Genomic DNA, 20,027 nt, shown 5'->3' with positions numbered 1-20,027 from the left:
CATCAATGTGCTTATCTGTAAAATGGAAATCATAATAGCACCTACTTCCCAGGGTTGTGAGATATCTATAAAGCATTCTGGAGAATTGAAGGCACCATATAAATGCTAAGCTATAAATGTTTATTGTTATTATTATTACCTAGCACTTAAAGAACAGCAGGCATTTTACCAATACTATCTTATTTGATCCTTACATCAACCATATGAGGTAGATGTTATTGTATGTCGATTTTACAGATGAGGAAACTGAGGCAGACAGGTGTCTCCAGGGTCACACAGCTGGTTAGTAATTGAAGCTGTATTTGAATTCAGGTCTTCTTGATTCCAAAGCTAGCACTCCCTATATTTTAATGCTTAAGTCAGCTCTCTTTTCAGGGGCCCACACTGCCTCAGACTGAATGGATTTCCTCACAAGAGCTTCTTGAAGTCCATGGTACCAGTGACTGGAGGAAGCCATACAGGTATCTAGTAGCAGAATTCATATTGAGCCTGGTTTCCCAGGCACCACATACAGTGCTCTTTCCTTGACAGGACTGTGTCCATGTTCCAAGTGGTGAGGGGACTTACCCAGAGTCACACAGGGAGCAAGTGACAAAGTCTTTATTCCAGTCCTTAAGTTCCCAATCAAGCATTCTTTCCACTAGGCTATTCTATCCATTTTTACAGCTGTGGAAACTGAGGCCCAGAGAGGGACATCAGCATGCCCAGGGCCACTCAGTATATTGCAGAAGAGCTAGCAAGGCCCCACAGGGTTGGCCTGGGCAGGACTCCAGCGTGAGGAGAGGTCACTGTTCTTGGGCTCAGGATCCATAAGACCAGGCCGGGACGCTCCCTTCCAGACCCTGCCCTGGCCCAGCCCAATCTCCACCTTTCTTGGGATCCCAGGAACCCTGCACTCCACTCCTCTCAGGTCCTCCCCCACATTCGTGCTCAGGGAACGTCTGCTCAGGAAGGACCCGCTGCTCATCCCCCAGACCCAGCGGGCACCTCCCTCTCTCACCTCTCCAGCCACTCCCCTGCCCTACCCTATTCTCCACCATCTCCTCTGCCCTGCCCTCCACGGCTGGGACTGATCATTAACTCGGAGCCCCCACACAGGCTCTATAAGGAGCCAGGCAGTGGGAGCGGGACTCCACAGGACGTTCTCTCTGTCTGTCGGGACAGACCTGCCATCATGGACGTCACCGTTACCCCCAGCGTCTCTGTCGGGACCCCCGCGCCTACCGCTTCGACGGACCGCATCAAGAATGCTGCGGACATCTCAGTCATTGTCATCTACTTCGTTGTGGTCATGGCCGTGGGGCTCTGGGTACGTGGGGGTCCAGGGCCAGGGGAAGGGCAGGAGATCACGGACCGCAAGAGCTAAGAGACCTGGGATAAGTCATTCACCCTCCTGAGCCTAAAACGAGGGGACTGCGCCAGTGAGCTACTCTCCCAGAGATGACATTCTCCAAGGGCCCTTTCAGCTCTGCCAGTCTGTTCTAAGTGTCGTCCCAGCTCGGACAGACATTCAGTGCTCCAGGTTCTTAGAACCTTCCCAACCTGGCCGCTAAACTTTAAAGATCCTTCCAGCTGGCGAGTTTATGAGCCTAGACTTGGAGAGAATTGGAGCACGGGAAGGCGGGCGCAGGGAGGGAGCAGGGGAGCCAGGCAGCCGGAAAGCCCAGGCTGAGGCAGCACCCTGGTGCGCCGAGGAAGAGGGACTGGGGGAGGAGAGAGAAGGAAAGTGAGGGGGAGTTTCTGGCCTCTCGGTAGAGTTCTGAAACTCGGAAAGGCGAGGATAGTTTGAGGGACTAGGAACGACCGAGGCAGCAGGGGATGGGAAGGTGGGGGGAGGCAGGGACTGAGTCTACAGTAGAGGGGACCCAAGGAGGCCAGGCTAACGATAGGCTCAAGGGGCTGGGAGTTCGGGGGTGAGAGGTCGGGAAGGGACTTGGAGAACGGGCCACCTACCAGGCATCATGGGAGGGTCGGGTAATCCTGGTGGGGAAAGCGAAGGTAGAGTTTCTCAGTTAAGCAGAAAGCGGGCATAGAATCCAAAAGAAGGAGGGGGAACTTAGAGAAGGCTAGAACGGGGCTTTTTCTACCTTTTCCACTGTGACCTCTTCCCCTGAGAAATGTTTCTTCAGCCCCGGATATGTAGGTATAGAAAATAGGTCTACACAACCTTTTACTGTTGCCAAGGTTTTGGCAACCCCCAAATTCAGTTATGTGACACCCCCCATATGGGTCACAACCCACAGTGTAAGAAGCTAGGGGCTGGAGGGGAGAGTCTGGGGGGTGGGTGGGGACTGGGCACCAAAGCCAGGAAAGGCTGGAAAGGGGCTTGCCTAGTGGCTCAGGGCCAGGTCTGGAGCTGGGAGGCCATAGTCCCCAGAGGCTAGCCCGTGTTCCATGTCTGGGAATGGAGAGGAGTCCGCTTGGGCTGCCAAGCCTTCCAGTGCCCTGTGGATCCCAGTGAGGAGGCCCAGTATGCCTAGGGGCCTGGGGCTGCAGAAGGGTCCTTCAGACACTCACAACTCTTCCCAGGTTATGAGAGAAGCCTTTCTTTCAAGGGAGGCACTACTGGGACATGGCACCTAACCAGAGAAACTTGTTCTCAGGGCACACCCAGGGGACAGGGAAGGGGGGTGGCTTAGCCAGCAAACTTCCCAAGTGTGTCCGCTGGTTGCAAAGGCGGCTGAGTGAGGAGGCAGGGGTGAGTGTGGTTCCCTTGCTTAACTGTGGGTGGCTCAGAAGATGAGGGCATTGAGAATTAACTCTTCAGGAATCACTGAGGATTCCCCCCTCCCAACTCCCCCAGGAGTCAGTGACAGTACTGAATTGATTACTCAGAAATTGTTCAAACCAGACAGGGCTGTGGCTCTAACCCAGCTGGCCCCTGGGATCATCCCAGGCTCATCGATGGGAGAAGAGACCTCAGGAGTCAGCAAGTTTAACTCCCTCTCTTTACAGATGGGGAAACCAAGGCACAGGGAGGTCCCACAGTATGTCACTGGACTCCTAGCCTGCTTTCCTCTGGATCATGCCTTTCCCTCGTGCTTTTCTCCATTTAAAGTGGAGCAAACTGAGATGCAGAACTGGAGGCCACCTAGGAAGTTAGCAGCAGACCCAGGAGCAGAGAACCTAGATTCCTTGGTTCCCAGCTCTGGGCTCTGGCTAGTGGAGCTCCATGGAGCCATTCCTAGGCCAGGGCAGGGTCGGAGCCAGGTTGTCCACTGATGGGACCCCATCTTCTGTTCCAGCCCCAGGGACCTTCGAACCCAGCTCTGCTGGTGTTTTCCCAAGGGCCAACTCCTCCCGGATGCATTCTGCTAATCTCTCCTCAGCTCATCTGCTCTCTCCTGCCCCTGAGGTGTTTACACCTTCCCAATGTTCATGCCTCATTAGTGGTCATTTCATCCAATGATGACCATTTCAGCTTTTATTCCTGCTCATAAACCGGGTTCTCTAGAGCCTGCTGCCTCACTTTATGGCCCCCAATAGCCTCCAGTTCCCATTCTTTTTGCTTGGAGAGTCCTGAGAAGGAACATCCCCCGTGAGTGGTGCTATCTTCCTCCCTCTCCAAGGAGGACCCAGGACTGCCCCTTCCTGGCCTCTCCCCAGGGCCTTCAGCCCCCAGCCCTTCTTTCTGGGCCTTCTCTCATTCACTGTCACATAGATAATGTCTCCTTAGCGCCTGGGTCTGTTTGTTCCCACACTGCCTGCATCCTCTTCCTTAGCCCTTTGTATCGATTTGACAAACCTCCCCCAGCCTTCCTGGCAGCAGCGTATTGTGTATATGGGAGATTCAAAGCTGGGAGTTACCTTCAAGGCCATTTGGACCCTGCCCCCCTTTCCCTTCCCCCTTCCCCACATTTTACAAGGAAGGAAATAGAGGACAGAGAGGCAGTATGGAGCATTGGATAAAGGACTGAACTTAGTGAGTCAAGGAAGGTCTTGGTTCAAATCCCCCCTCTGACAATTAATAGCTGAATCACCCTGGGCAAGTCACTCTGTGGGGTCACTTGTTCTCATCTGAACAATGAGCAGGCTGGCCCTAGGGTCCTTTGTAGCTCCAAGTCCTGGCTCCTGAGAGCTTAGGGAAAGTAACTTATGCAAGGTCACAGTGAAAAGTGAGGTGAGTAGTAGCTTTCAATCTAATACTGCTTCTCCTTCCCTTTTGATGGCATGAACGTCCTAGAATCATCACATATTAGGAAAGGAAGCAAACATTTTTGTTTTGTTTTGTTTTATACACACACACACACACACACACACACATTTTGTGTGGGGCAGTGGGGGTTAAGTGACTTGCCCAGGGTCACACAGCTAGTAAGTGTCAAGTGTCTGAGGCCGGATTTGAACTCAGGTACTCCTGAATCCAGGACCGGTGCTTTATCCACTGTGCCACCTAGCTGCTCCTGGAAACAAACATTTTAAAAGTGTTTACTATGTGCCTGACATTGTGCTAAGAACTTTCTAAATAATTTCTCATTTTACCCTCACAACAACCCTGGGAGATAGCTGCCATTATTATTTCCACTTTACAGTTGAAGAAACTGAGGCAGGCAGAGGTTAAACAACTTGCCCAAGATTACACAGCTGGTATCTGAGGCTGGATTTGAACTTGGTCCTTCCTGACTCCAGGCCCAGTGCTCTAACCCTTTAGCCACCCAGCCATCTCTCTTTTAGAATCATAGAGTGCTAAGTGCTTCAAGTCTTCAGATGTTACTATAGTAGGGCCACAGAGATCATTCCATTCCCTTCAACAAGTATTTTATAGGAGAGGAAACTGAGACCTGGGGAGATTAAGTGACCTCCTTGTTCAAGGTCATCTAGGCAGTAAGCCTCCCCCAAGGGTGACACTGAGGATTAAAAATTTAGAACTGGGAGGAATCTTAGAGTCACTCAGTCCAATCTCTCCATTTCACAGATGAGGAAAAATGAAGCCCAGGAAATAAGCCAAGGTTACCTAGTGAATAAGCCCCAGACCCAGGATTCAAACCCTGACACCCTGGTTTCAAATGCAATGCTCTTTAGATTGTATATTAGGAGGATGACAGTGTAAGAAGGGGGAACCAGAGGGAGGAGAGTGAGGGCCAGTTGTCTTGGAAACTTCATCCTGTTGCATGGATTGGCCGTAGTGACAGGAGGCAGTAGGAGATGCTGGTCTTGGCAGAGAGATGGGAGAGTCTGTGTATGAGGAGATAGCAAGGAGAAAGGCAGGTCAGGGGAGACATTACAGTCAGTCTGTCTGTGTGAAACATTCAAACAACCATGTATGAAAAGCTATAGACAGGATAAATTGGGGATAATCAGTACAGGCAAGGCACTAGAATTAAGAGGGATTGGAATAGACTTCCTGTAGGAGATGGGATTTTAAGAGTCATGGGGAAGGACAAGGGCAGGGTAGTGCAATGGAGAGAGAGCCTTAAATGAGTCAGGAGATCTTAATTCTTTCTTTCAGTTTTCTCAGTAACCAACTGTATGGTCTTATGGTTGGTCAATTCCATTCTCTGTTTCATCTGAGAACTGGGGAGAACAACATTCTTCCAACTCCTCTCAGAGAGGTTGTTGTGGAGAGAAAGAGAGACAGAGAGACAGAGAGAGACAGAGAGACAGAGACAGAGACAGAGAGAAAGCTACAAAGATGTTTTGGAAAGTCTGGGATCTCACCAATTTGGTCATGCTTCTTCCATTTTGCAGCCTATCCATACCTGTTCATTTAGTCTTGACTCTTGCCCACTGACTCATAACTTAATCCCAGAGGTTTATTAGATTAGTGGATCTCTAATTTAGGGTGTCAGTATCTCAGCTCTCTATCATTTACCACAATCTCTACAGAAACAGAAGGGTTTATCCATAGAACCAAAGACCATATGGTATTTTTCTTTATTCCATGGTTTACCGTGGCCAGACAATTGATTGTCTCCTGGTGATCCCCTCTATGTTTGGCTCTGCTAGTTGTTGGACAGCAGACACAGTTGTCTATTGCCAGTCCTGTACCTTAAGCCTTTCTGGCTTGGCAGGACTTGTTAGGATTCCACTGGTATAGCCTTTTAAGACCCATGGTCACCTCCATACCACCATGAGGGATCAGAGCAGGATTATGTGGAGTTGAAATGGGATATGGTATGGAATGGCAAAGGGGTCTTCCTGAGGATCTCATCAGATTCTCCTGGGTACCTATGAAGTTTCTGATCTTATCCTTCTAGGCCATGCTGTCAACCAATCGTGGGACTGTTGGAGGCTTCTACTTGGCAGGCCGGAGCATGGTGTGGTGGCCGGTGAGTGTTACCAGAGATGTTCCTTAGTCCCTTTCTGGGGACTAGGCTGTGTCTCAATTTGCTGTTTGCTTCTAAAGAATCCACCTGCTTCTTGGCTATGTGGGCACTGGTGCCTTCTCACCCTTCAGGCCTGGCTCCATTGGGTACCTCTGAATCTCAGCATGTAAGCACGTTTCGTATCCATAGGCGATCTCAGGATGATAGGTCTTATTATTATCATTATAAACATTTTGTGGATGACTTCTGTTTTTGTATCTCTTTAATTTCTGAATCCCTTCTTTCCTCTCCAACCAGAGAGCTTTCCTTTGTAACAAAGGCAGTAAAAAAGAAAAACAAAACATGAGTCAGCAAAACCAACAGCAACATCCCACATCCATAACCTCCCCTCACCCCCCCCCACCTCTTCAATAAAAGGGTGAGCTGCATTTTCTCATATTTTCTCCAAGGCCAATTCACAGAATTCAATTTTGTCTTCTTGTTCACCTTGTTGTGTTTACCATAGAGAATGCTTTCTCAGATCTGCTTACTTTTGCTCTGCATCAGTTCATGCAAGTCTTCTATGATTGTCTGTACTACTCCTATTCACTATTCTTCTAGTGGGGATAATACTTCATTCCATTCATATACCATAACTTGTTTAGCCATTTCCCAGTCAAGGGGATACAATGTGTTTCCAATAAAAAAATGCTTGGATGAACATTTTGGCATATGTGAGGCCTTTCTTAAAAAAAAAAAGACAAAGTAAATATAGGATAAATAGGAGATAATTAACAGGGGGAAAGCACTAGAATTAAGAGGGGTTGGGAAAGACTTCCTGTAGAAGGTGGGATTTAAGGTGGGACTTGAAGGAAGCCGGGAACCAGAAATGAGGAGTGAGAGCATGCCACACATGGGGGACAGTCAAAGAAAATGCCCAGAGCTGAGAGATGGAGGGTTTGAGAAATGGCTAAAAGACCAGAGTCACTGGGTGAAAGAATACAAGATGGGGCGGGGTGAGGGGAGGATTGTAAGGAGTAAGAAGAAAAAAAGGTGGGAGGGGACTAAGTTATGAAGGACCTTGAATGACAGAGGATTTTTTGTATTTGATCCTGGAGGTGATAGGGAGCCACTGGAGTTGACTGAGGGTGGCTGTGACATGGACATCTCTGTGCTTTAGGAAGAACACTTTAGCAGCTGAATGGAGGATGGACTGGAGAGGGGAAAAATGAGTCAGGCAGATTCCTCAGCAGCTATTTCAGTAATCTAGTTGTGAGAGGATGAGAGTCTACATCCTATTGAGCATTCATGTGAACATCTTCAGATTTTCATTCATTCATTCATTCATTCATTCATTCATTCATTCATTCTTTCAGTGAGTACCTATTGTGTGTCAGGCTTTGTGAGGGACACTGGCATATGAAGGTAAAAAATGAAACAGTCACTTCTTAAAGGAGCTTACATTCCTCAACATTCAGAATTTCCCTAAAGGCTTTGTCTGGTCTCCTAGCAACGTCCTGTACTTTGATCAAAACTAACCTGTTCTTCTCTGCTCCTACCATGTGCTAATCTGTGATATCTCCTGTTAGTGTTATCTCAAAGGACTGTTTAACTTTTCATGTGCACGGTTTTGTCCCTTCCACTAGAGTGTATTATGCCCCTTATTCTTATTATTAGCAATAATAAAATAATGTATATAACTATCATTTATGTATCAATCTATCCATCCATCCACCCATCCATCCATCTGTCCATCCAGCCACTTATTCTCTCTCTCTCCTCTCTCTCTCTCTCTCTCTCTCTCTCTTTCTCTCTCTCTCTCTCCATCATCATCATCTCATAATGAAAAGCAGTGTATCATAGTGGGCAGGGAGTTGTCTTTAGAAGCAGGAAGACCTGGGTTCCAATCCTGCTTCTATAACCTATTCATTGGGCAGTCACTTAATCTCTCAAGGCTTCGGGAAACTCTCTAAAACTAAGGTCCAAAGAAGTAGCGATCTGCCTGCATTGGTGGGTACAGGAGTTCCAGTGATATCCCCTACCCTCTTTGTTGCCTTGAATCATAAGATGGCAGGGATGGAATTGTTTTTAGAGATATTATTGTCTAGCAATGGTTCCACTAGAACATATGGTTCAAATTCCGCCTCTTTTACTTCTTGCTGTAACAGGACCTTGGACAATTCACTTAACCTCTCTGGGCCCCAGTTTCCTCATGGTTAAAATGAGGGGTTTGGAATAGGTGTCTTCTAAGGTCCCTTCTAGCTCTAAATCTACAAAACCTTTCATTTTACAGAAGAGGAAACTGAGTTTCAGAGGGAGGAAGTGACTTTTCCACATGCACACTGCTAGCTGGTGGGGACAGCAAATCCTAGAATCCTGGTATCATGGCTTCTAATCAAGCACAGATCTCCAACAGGCCGAGAAACATGAACTTTATGTAAGAAGCCATAAGGAGATATTGAGGGGCCACCAGGTGGCACTGCAGTGGATAGAGTGCCAGGCCTGGAGTCAGGAAGTCTGACTCATCTTCTTGAGTTCAAATCTGGCTTCAGAAACTTCCCAGTTGTGTGACCTTGGGCAAGTCATTTAACTGTGTTGGTCTCAGTTTCCTCCTCTGTAAAATGAACTATAGAAGGAAATGGCAAATCACTGCAGAATTTCTGCCAAGAAAATCTCAAATGGGGGTCACAAAAAATCAGATATGACTGAAAAAATGAGCGAAAGGGGAGCTATTGAAGGGTTTGGAGAAAGGAATGATGTAATCAGAACTGGATGTAGAAAGATGCGCCTGGAAGTTTTTCAAGGTGGAAGGGATGAATAGAACAAGCCCAAATCTAATTCATATTCAGGTTATCTCCAATTCATCCTGTCTATTCTGTTTGCACATTGTTGTTTGCATGTTGTTCCCCCTAACCATTAGACCATGAGCTTTTTGAGGTCAGTGACTGTCTTTTGTCTTTCTTTGTATCCTAGCACTTAGTACAGTGCCTTTAATAAATGCTTGCTGACTTGACTAATAGGGATGAATATAAGGTCTTGCCCTTGGGTAAAAAAAAATCCACTTTAGAAAGAGTAGGTGGAAAGGGTGTGACAACAGCTCATCTGAGGAAGAGTCTGAGGCCTTAGTGGACAGCACCAGTCTGAGTCAGCAGGATGATGTTGCTGCCAGGAAAGTGAATTTGCTATTAAGCTAAGGAGGGGAGAGTTCCATCATCCTCTGCCCTGAATCAACTATGTTGGGAAGATTGTGCTTCATTCTGGGTGTCACAGTTTAGGAAGGATGTTGATAAGCTGGAAAGAGTCTAGAAGAAGGCAGCTAGGATTGATAAAGGGCCTGCAGATCATAGCCTAGGAGGTTCAGTTAAAGGAGATGCAAATATTTAGCCCAGAGAAAAGGAGACTCAGGGGCACCATGACATCTGACTTAAGTATGTGAATGGCAGTTATGTGAGACCTTCTCCATCTGAATCCAGAAAGCTGGACTAGAAGTAATTGGTGGAAAGTGCAAAGAGGAAGATTTAGGCTGGAAATCAGGTAAAACTTCCTTAACCACTAGAATTGTTCCAAAGTGGTGTGGACTGGCTGGGAGGGAGCGAACTCCCCATCTGGAAGTCTTCAAACTAAGGCTGAATGACCACTCATCAGGGGCATGATAAAGGAAAATCTTTTTAAGAATGGGTTGGCTTGGGTACCTCTAAGGTCCTTTCCAACTCAAATTCAGTCAAGTCAGGATGGATTGGAGGGGAAGAGATATGGAGGCAAGGAAGTTCATTTCACAGGCTATTGCAACAACTAGGCAAGTAGGAATGGCTATCTGATCTGGGGGTTGGGAGTGAGAAGGGAAATGAATAGGAATGAAAATGAGGACTATAGAGAAGAAAAGGTCTTTTGGCCTTGGGGGAGGAAAGGAAGAGAGAGGAACCAAGGGTGACTCCATGTATATTTGTATAATCTTCATATCTATGTATTATATATATATATATACATACATAAAATACACAGAGAACTGATACGGACTGCACAGGACTGAGCTAGAATTAAAACTCAGTTCTTCTCACTCCAATTCTGAGCTCTTGCCGTGACACCATATAAGAGGAAAGAACCACTATCCCATGAACCTGACTGAGCCAGACCTGGCCAAATCCAGAGCTGTCATCATAGTGCACAGCTGGGGAGAAGAAAGAAGCTCAAGGACTTTTCCCATCTCAGCTAGTTACAGTTCAGGGTGCCCATTGGACCCCAGAGCCCAAACTGAAGAGACAGAATCATGAGATTTAAGGATTAACCAGGAACAGTTAAATCATTGCTGGTAATTACACCCTTAATATTCTAGCATTAGGATAAATAATTAATCCAGAGGTAAAGGTGATAGTGGGAAGATAATAGCTGGAGATGGATGCAATACTGATATGAAAAGTCCTCTGAACAAAGAACAATGACAGCTGATTATCAAGAAATGGATAAGAATTTATTAGCACCTACTATGTTTAAGCATAGTCTATTCTGTGAGTTACAAAGATGATGATTGAAACAAGCTCTACCCAAATGGATACTACAATCCAACAGGGAAGGCAAGCAGGATAGATAGAAGTATATTCAGAATAACTATACAGAGAGTAATTATAGGTATACACAAATTAGTTAGTGGCAAGATAGTTGGGAGAAAAGATACCAGCACTTGTGGAGATCAGAGATTCTATGAGGTGGTTAGAAGAGAGTTAATTTCAGGGATGGACCAGTGCAAAGGTGTGGAGAAGGAGAGGGAGTATTGTGTATAAGGAAGAAAGAGAAGGTCATTTTGACTGGATGATGACCTGGTGCAGTTGGCAAGAAGGTAGCAGGCATGAATCCCATGTTCTGGGGAGGCAGGGAGCTCCCATGAACTGGTGGCCATACTCAGACACCATCTCATCCAACTCCCTAATTTTATAGAAGAGGGAGGTGAGGCTCAGAGAGGGGAACCCAATATCCTGCAATAAAGTAGTGTAGAACCTAGAAACTGGTGTTCTAGTGTTATCCACTGATCATATGGTTTTTTCACTTAAAACTAGACAGCTTTTTTCACTGAAAACTAGACAGCCTTATTCTGTAGTCTGCTTCATACACACACATCTTTTCCTCCCAACTATACAGTGACATCCTTGTGAGCTTTTGCTGCCACCTCTCTGAGTCTGAGGCTGGACAGAGTGGTGGCATCAAGGAATCACAGATTTTCCAACGGATTATCTTCTGTCCATCTCCTCCCCCTCCTCCCCTTTACTCAGTCCTGCTCATATCTCACAGCAGCATTGTCTGAGACTTCTCCCTATCCAGGTTAGGACCCAGCTAGGGCCCAGATTGAACCCTGCCTTGGCCAGGTCCTTGCTCTCTTTCATGTCTCCTGATGGTGACCAGAGTGCCAATGAATGAATCTTTTATGAGATAATCTCCAAGAGTCCAACATGACAGATTCTGACCTTGGCTTATCTTTTGCTTCCAGATTGGCGCCTCTCTCTTTGCCAGTAACATTGGCAGTAATCACATCGTGGGGCTGGCTGGGAGTGGAGCAGCATCAGGCATTGCCATGGGAGGCTTTGAATGGAATGTAAGTAAAACAAAGACATGGAACGTTGGAGTTAGGAGGAACATCTCCAATAGAGAATAGAGAATGTCATAGCTGGGAGGGCCTTAGAACAGGATATATTAGAGCTGGGAGGGGCTTTAGAAGAAAGTCAGAGTTGGGAAGATAACTTATTTAGGCCAAGCTTCTCATTTCACAGAGGAGGAAATTAAGGCACAGAGAGAAGAAATGACTTGGCCTTTGTCATATTGCAAATTTGCAGCAATATCACTGCTCCTTCTATCTTCCTTTTGACCCCACAAACCCATCCTGTCAGTTCTCATCAGTGATATGGCACTTCCCACATTAAAATTTTTCATTAGATTATCTTTCAAAGACAAGGATGTAGCCTCATGGAGAGGTCAGCAGATGGTGGAGAGGTGTTGCTAGCCTACTGAGAATGTGGAACCTTCTGAGTCCTGCATTCCCTGCTAAGTCCTTTCCCCACTGGGGCCATTGAGTGGGGAGCTCTCCAGCCCATTTGTGCTGTCCAAGAAATTCTATCCCTAAGGTTCTTTATGGTCAAAGGGGAGGAAAAGCTGAATTATGTTGTACTGGATGACAAGACATCTCTGGGTCATCAGTATCCTTAGTAAAAACTCTCTGAAGTCATTGGATTTGCATAGGTCGGGAGGGGAGAGAGATTGTGCTGTTTTCTAAAAGATTCCTTCTTGGTTTCAGGCCCTGATACTTGTGGTTATCCTGGGCTGGGTGTTTGTACCAATATATATCAAAGCCGGCGTGAGTATTTGTACTCTATTACTTGGTTACTTACCTGTAAATGTTGAAGGTGGGCTGATAGAATCCTGAGAAACACAATTGACTTCTCCCCCCCAAGGAGATAGAGAAAGCTTAACTTCTGATCTTTGGCCCTGAGTTCCCAAGGTATTCACTGGCATAGAACCACAGGACTTCATTGATGGAAATGACCTCAGAAGCCATCCTGTACAACTTATACCTGGATGAGAATTCCTTCCACATCACACCTGGGGAATGTTCACCTGGTCTCTGCTTCCAGTGTGGGTGAAACAGGCCACTGGGAAATCTCAGTCTCAAAGAAGTCAGAACTGACTCTCTCCCAGTCATGTCTAAACTAGGTCCTGTGAACTCAGAATTATGGATTAATGTTGCCTTCCACAAGGGGAATTTTCTGTCTTTTTGACTTCTTTGTGATCCTATCTAGTACTGATCCTATATCCTGCATGCATTACAGGTGGTGACAATGCCAGAATACCTGAGGAAGCGATTTGGTGGGAAGCGGATACAAATCTATCTGTCTGTCCTTTCTTTGATCCTTTATATTTTTACCAAGATCTCGGTGAGTTCCTATTCTCTGACTATGCCATTTCAGTGAATGTCTTTGTCTTAGGCTAATTGTATGCCCTGGTTTATGAGAGTTAAGCCACACACTGGTGGGGGCTCATGAGCTATACAGTGTAGAAGAGCAGACCCACAGAGTTCCTTTGACCTAGGGTCATCTATGATACTACAATCTTATAGTATTTCCTTTTCCTTCCTCTCTTTCCCATCCCCCTTCCTTAATAACATTCATTTTTAGAACATAGTAAAGTTTAAAAGGTGCTTTCTCCATTGATAACCCATAATGCAAGAATTATTTTTATTATCTTACTGTTGCAAAAACTGAGTTCCAGGTGTCATGACTCCCCTATGGTCACATAACTAAATCCATTCCTTCAAATTACTCATGAATGAGTGTAGGATCTGGGCCTCCAACCCAGGTGACCTTGTTCCCACTACCTCTCTCCTAGGGAAGGGAAAAGAAAGAATTTTGCTCAATTCCATGAACTTGGACTCAGCAAAATAAAAATATAAAATTCTGCCTTACAAGAAGAGCAGTCAAAAGATAGAGTTTATCATTCATTCATTCATTCATTCATTCATTCATTCATTCATTCATTCATCATCTCCTTGGAATGGTATAGGCTAAAAACATAAACGGAGACCAAAAGGTTTTCCACAAATTCATGGATATAGGAACTGTTCCCCTTCAGAATTTGAACAGATCTATGACTATGGGTGTGAGGATTTTCTCCAGTGATTCAGAAACCAGCCCCTCTCACTCTCAGAGTTCAGAGGGCCCTTGTAAATCATCTAGTCCAAGCCTCTTATTGTTCAAATGAGAAAATGGAAGCCCAGAGTAATTGAATTGATTTGCTTGAAACCAGCCAACCAGTAAATAGGAGAGGCAGGATTTGAATCCAAGTCCTTGGAGTTCCCTGTCCGTTATTGCATTAGCCTGGGGGCCATGAAAATAGTTGAGAGGTTTTCCTCTTGGGGCTAGAGACTGAAATCTTGACATGACACCCTCTTTTTCACCGGCTTTTTATGCTTCTGCTTTGGCCTCTGCACAAGCTCAATTCAATTCAATCTCATCCAATTAAATTCAACTAAATATTTACTAATGGCCTAATATGGGCACTAATCATAGGATCACACCTCTGAAAGTCAGTCAAGAGTCGACATTTATTAAGGTTCTACTATGAGCCAAGCATGGTGCTAAGAACTGGGGATAAAAAAAAAAGGACAAAAAACCCCCATGAATCCCTGCTCTCCAGAAGTTCCAGTCTAATGGGAGAGACTGCATGCATATATGGAAATATGGAAATCAATAGAGAAAGAAAGGAGAGAAACTAGATCTGAACTCAGGATGAAGGTTCAGATCTCTGCACTGTGTGGCCTTAGACAAGTTGCTTCTCCTCTCTGGGGCTCAGTGTCCACAACCTTTAAAATGAAAGGGTTGGACTCAATGGGCTTGGAGATGCCTTCCAGTGCGGACCTTCTATGAGGTAGCACAAGAATGGCCCTGGTTCGATTTGCTTGCTGATGTGTGTGTAACAAGCACATTATAGGAGGGCAGCTGTGCTCAGCTCTTCTCTGACACCACCAAGTCCACAGTTCAGCTGGTGATGAGGGGCTGTGACTCACAATTGTCATGGCAGACCATTCTTTTCCCTCCGAGCCTGTGCTTGGGATAAGAAAATAAATTTTTGTTGTTGTTGTTGTTTTTTGGTGAGGCAATGGGGGTTAAGTGACTTGCCCAGGGTCACACAGCTAGTAAGTGTCAAGTGTCTGAGGCCAGATTTGAACTCAGGTCCTCCTGAGTCCAGAGTCAGTGCTCTATCCACTGTACCACCTAGCTGCCCCAGTAAGAATATAAATTAAGCTAAAATTACTAGTCTTTCTCACCTCCCTCCCTCCAAACCCTTTCCTCTGGTTACTGATTAAGTTAGCCTCATCCTGGAGCACCTCGAACCTCCTGTCCAGATAGCCCAGGATTGGTTGGATGTTGGCAGACTATCTGGATGCACATGGGTTTGTTCTCTGGGTTTGACTAGGACTGGGATGCTAATGGATTTCACAAAATGTCACATTCTCTGGGTTGTGAGGACCCTCAGAGGAATCTAGTCCAACGCATACCTAAATAATAATCCCTGACAAATGGTCACTCAGCCCTTGCTGCAACCCAGGGAAGCCATGTTTTTTAAAATAGTGTTTTATTTTCCCCCAATTATATTTAATGATAATTCTTAGCATTCATTTTTGTTTAGAATTTTATTTTCCAAATTGCATGTAAAAACAAATTTTGATATCAATTTTTTAAGACTTTGTGTTCTACCTTCTCTTCCTCCCTCCCTCCCCACCCCCCAAGAACTCACACAATTCAATATAAGTATATTTAGCATTAATTTTAACAAGATTTAGTGTTCCAAATTTTCCTCCCTCCCTCTCCTCCCCTCCTCTTAAAATGATAAGCAATTTTATATAGGTTATATATGTCCAGGGCAGACAGTTCTTATTGCCAGGAAGTCTATCCTGCTTTTTTTGTTCAGTAAATTTTGAGTAGTGTGCGACTGTCTATGACCCCATTTGGGGTTTTCTTGGCAGAGATACTTGAGGGGTTTACCATTTCCTTCTCTAGCTCATTTTACAGATGAGGAAACTGAGGCAAACAGGGTGAAGGGACCTGTCCAAGGTCACACAGCTAGGAAGTGTCTGAGGCCAGATTTCAACTCAGGAACATGAGTCTGCCTGCCTCAATGCCCAGTACTTGGCACACTCTGGCGCCTCCTAGTGCCCAGCCTACCCTTCTTCCTTCTTTGCTCTTGGTTTGGCTCTGTAGAAGAACAAAGCTAGTTTTTCTTTCACAAGACAGGCTTTCAAGTGCTTGAAGGAGCTACCATTTCTGTCCATGCCCGAGTCTTCTCTTTTCCAAGCTAATCACCCTTACCTTCTTCAACCAATCCTCATGGCTTGGACTCGATAGCCTTCACTATTCTGTTTGCCCTCCTCTGGCTCCTTTTCATGGGATCCAGGAATCTTCCCACCCCGCTCCTTGGCACCCACAAAAGCACCCTTTCCATAATTATTAACAGAGCCTGAAATTTCTTTTTTTTGGCGGGGCAATAGGGGTTAAGTGACTTGCCCAATGTTACACAGCCAGTAAGTGTCAAGTGTCTGAGGCCGGATTTGAACTCAGGAACTCCTGAATCCAGGGCTGGTGCTTTATCCACTGCGCCACCTAGCCGCCCCCCAGAGCCTGAAATTTCATTGACAGGATTAGAGTTCTGGACATTACTTCCCCTTTATGGGCCTCAGTTTCCCTTCTCTGTAAGATAAAAAGTTGGACTCAATCCTTGGAGCTCCCTTTTGTCTCTAAATTTTTTTTTTTGCGGGGCAATGGGGGTTAAGTGACTTGCCCAGGGTCACACAGCTAGTAAGTGTCAAGTGTCTGAGGCCGGATTTGAACTCAGGAACTCCTGAATCCAGGGCCAGTGCTTTATCCACTGAGCCACCTAGCCGCCCCCTCTAAATTATTTTTAAAACCTTATTTTTATTGATAATTTAAAAACAGAATACATTTATTTCTCTTCTCCCACCCAGAGAACCATCCCTCATCAAAAAGAATAAAAATTAGAGAGAAAGTGCATCAACAAAACTAACCAAGCTGTCAAGTGTGCCTGACACTGTATGCTGTGTTCTACACCTATAGTTCCCCACTTCTACAGAGAGGGAAGAGACAGTTCTGAATTCTATGGCTGAGTGACCCCATATCAACATCAATGTTCCAGCTAAAAAGAATTGAGAGAGAGAGAGAGAGAGAGAGAGAGAGAGAGAGAGAGAGAGAGAGAGAGAGAGAGAGAGAGAGAGAGAGAGAGTCAGCCCAGGAACCCAGAAACACGTGTTGAGTTTGTGTTTTTCACTTTCCCAAGTTTTACTGCAATACTGTGAGTGACCATGGGGAGAGAACCAGAAAAGTGGAAAGGTATCTCTCCAATAAGGAAAGGAAAGACAGTTATATTTATAGCATGGATAAATTGATTATCAGTCTCATTATAATAATCTCCACCTTAGGGAGGTACAGGGGAGGGTTTATCCTAATTTGGAGCTCCTGGGGTCCTAAGCCAACCCCCGAGGAGGTTAACTTTTTCTGTGGAGGTAGAAACACGGGGTTTTCAAGCCTGTAGGGGAAGATGAAAACCTCCTTTTATAGATGAAGAAAATTTCAGTGATGGCCCCAGTGTAAATCACTGTTTCAACAAGCAAAAGGAGAGAAGGGGAGGAAGGAAGGAAAGAGAAGAGAGAAGAAAGAAGGAGAAAAAGAAGATGATCATAATGATGATGAAGAGGTGGAGGAAGAGGAGGAAGAAGATGATGGAGTAGAAGTAAAAGGAGGAGAGAGAAGACAAAGAGAAGAGAGGAGAGAGAGATTGGATAGAGACAGAGACAGAGAGTCAACAAAGAGTAGGAAGACCTGACTCCCCCAAAGAGTGGGGAAGGTAGGGGACAGGGGCACAAAAAGAGAAGGCTGAAGTACCCCAAAGTGAATTTTGTTGATTTCTTAGATTCACAGCATTTCAGAGGCTGCATTAAGAAAATCGTAGTTTCTGGCATGAGGAAGGCAAAGGTCCTCCTGTCCTCTGCCCTGCTCTGGAGGGCTGGGTTTTAATTCTAGGAGATATGTTTTATGCAGGACATGGATAAGCTGGTGAGGCTGCAGAGGAAGGCAGCCAAGATGATGGAGGGGTTTAGCATCATGCCAGATGAGGATCGCTGAAAGGAACTGGGCATATTCAGCTTGGAAAAGACTCAGGATGGGTATGGGAAAGCTGCCTCTAAGTATTTGAAGGAATGTCAGATCCAAGAGGGATTAAGCTGTTGCTGCTTGGCCCCTGGGGGCAGAGGTAGGAATATCAAGTAAGAATTAGGGAGGCAGATTTAGGCTTGATGGAAAGGGAAACTTCTAGATAATCAGCCCTAGCATGGGCTGCCTCAGGAGGTTATGGGAGGATTTCCAGAGCATGCTGGATGCCTACTTGTCAGGGAAGTTGAAGAAAGGATATTTTCTGTTCAGGCCTGGATTGGACTAGATGGAGTCTGAAGTTCTTGGTGGACCCCTGAGATTCTACAAGGGGCATCAAACAACCCATCTCTGAAGAGCAGTCCCATCTTTAGCATCCTCTTCAAGTGGTTATGTTATTGTTTTTTTAAACATCTGCAACAATGGGGCGCTCACTACCTCCTTAGAAAGTCCTTTCTGTCTTAGGATGTCTCTGAGGGTTAGGACTCCCCATTTTTTCCATCAGAAGAATAACATGAGTGAATCAAAAAAGTAAGGTACTTACATCCCACCCAGGGGATGTAAATCCCCTCTCCACCATCCCCAACAAGTGGCCCTCCAGTCTCTGATTGAAGACTTTCAGTGACAGGGAGCTCGCTACTTCTTTCTTTTCTTCTTTCTTTTCTTTTTTCTTTTCTCCTTTCATGGGTGGGTCAGACTTCACAGCCACTGAGGTATCTTCCAACTCTCCAATACTGTGAGTCTGCAGTCCATTTGGGAAGATTTATTGGAAGATTTATGGCATCTCAGGCAGTGTCTGCCTAGTGAGAGAGTTGGGGACTTGGTTGGCTGGTGAAAGGAAGGGAGTCACATCCAGAAGGCCCAGATAAGAAAAACAAAAGACATCTACCTAGCTTTCCAAGGTTTACAAAATACTGTATTGACATTACCTCACTGAAGTCTCACATTAACAGAATTGCTGTTCAGTCATTCAGTCATTTCCTTCTCCAGTTCATTCTATATATGAGAGAACTGGGGTAAACAGGGTTAAGAGACTTCCCTAAGGTCACACAGCTAGAAAATGTCTGAGGCCAGATTTGAACTCAAGAAGATGAGTCTTCCTGACTCCAGCACTGTATCCACAGCATCACCTAGCTGCCCACATCAACCTTATGATATTATTATTATTATTACTTTTTTACAGATGAAAGACTAAGGCTCAGAGATGAGAAGGGACTTGTCTAGGGTCACAGAGTTAGTAAGTGTCAGAGGCAGGATTGGAATGCAGGTCTTCTTGATTCCAGGTCTGGCCCCCTGTCCACTATAGCACACTGCCTCCTGGGTGTGGCTGCCCAGGATGCAGAATTCCTTATTTTTTTAAGTCTTGATGCTATATCTGGAATGTTCTTAAACATATTTCTGGGGGCAGTGTGACCTTGGGCAAGTCACTTAACCCCCACTGAAAGTCTTCAATCAGAGACTGGAGGGCCATTTGTTGGGGATGGTGGAGAGGGGATTTCTCTTCAAGGCAAGTATTGGGGGTAGATGGCTCCTCAGGTTTCTGTGATTTGGGGATCATATTTTTTTCAGATATGGAAATTAGCGTTCAGAAAACTTGAAACTAGCTTCCCCTTTGTGGGTTTGTAAGTTTAGAGGGGAAGAGGGAGGGACTAGAACCAGAGAAAAGTTGGAAGAAGATGAGATCTTCCAGAAGGAAGAATTTTTAAAATAGGAGCTGTCCAGGATGAGGCTCCTTGAGGAACTCTTGGTCATCAGAACTGTTCAGGAGCAGAGTGAGTGACCCATAGATCTGGGTCGGACATCAAACTAGATGCTCCCTGAGTTCTTTTTCAATCCTGGAATCCTATGATTCTACTGTGTCATGGGGAGAAATCACACTTCATAATGACTGAAAAAACTAGTCATGTTTATCCTGGAGAAGAGAAGAGAAGAGAAGAGAAGAGAAGAGAAGAGAAGAGAAGAGAAGAGAAGAGAAGAGAAGAGAAGAGAAGAGAAGAGAAGAGAAGAGAAGAGAAGAGAAGAGAAGAGAAGGCAGGGTGGGTTGGGTCTGTTTGGTTCCAAAGGGCAGAATCAGGATCAAGAG

The 20,027-nt window shown here is 45.5% G+C and overlaps 1 protein-coding gene across 3 annotated transcripts in view; it reads left to right on the top strand.

Annotated features, from left to right (window-relative positions):
• Window positions 1-1,174: 1,174 nt before the first annotated feature.
• Window positions 1,175-20,027, top strand: part of LOC122727488 (sodium/glucose cotransporter 1) — a 61,409-nt gene continuing 42,556 nt past the window's right edge. For 2 of the 3 annotated variants that reach the window (XM_043965059.1, XM_043965049.1), the window contains exons 1-5: window positions 1,175-1,309; window positions 6,198-6,269; window positions 11,725-11,829; window positions 12,526-12,585; window positions 13,058-13,162. In XM_043965059.1, coding sequence (XP_043820994.1) covers window positions 1,175-1,309; window positions 6,198-6,269; window positions 11,725-11,829; window positions 12,526-12,585; window positions 13,058-13,162 — 477 coding nt within the window. The remainder of the gene's footprint in view (window positions 1,310-6,197; window positions 6,270-11,724; window positions 11,830-12,525; window positions 12,586-13,057; window positions 13,163-20,027) is intronic. The other variant, XM_043965067.1, reaches the window with a different exon arrangement.

The sequence above is a fragment of the Dromiciops gliroides genome, chromosome 1, assembly GCF_019393635.1.
Source record: "Dromiciops gliroides isolate mDroGli1 chromosome 1, mDroGli1.pri, whole genome shotgun sequence".
Classification (NCBI taxonomy): Eukaryota; Metazoa; Chordata; class Mammalia; order Microbiotheria; family Microbiotheriidae; genus Dromiciops; species Dromiciops gliroides.
Note: the sequence above shows the minus strand (reverse complement) of the source record. Positions and strands in the feature narration are given on the sequence as shown.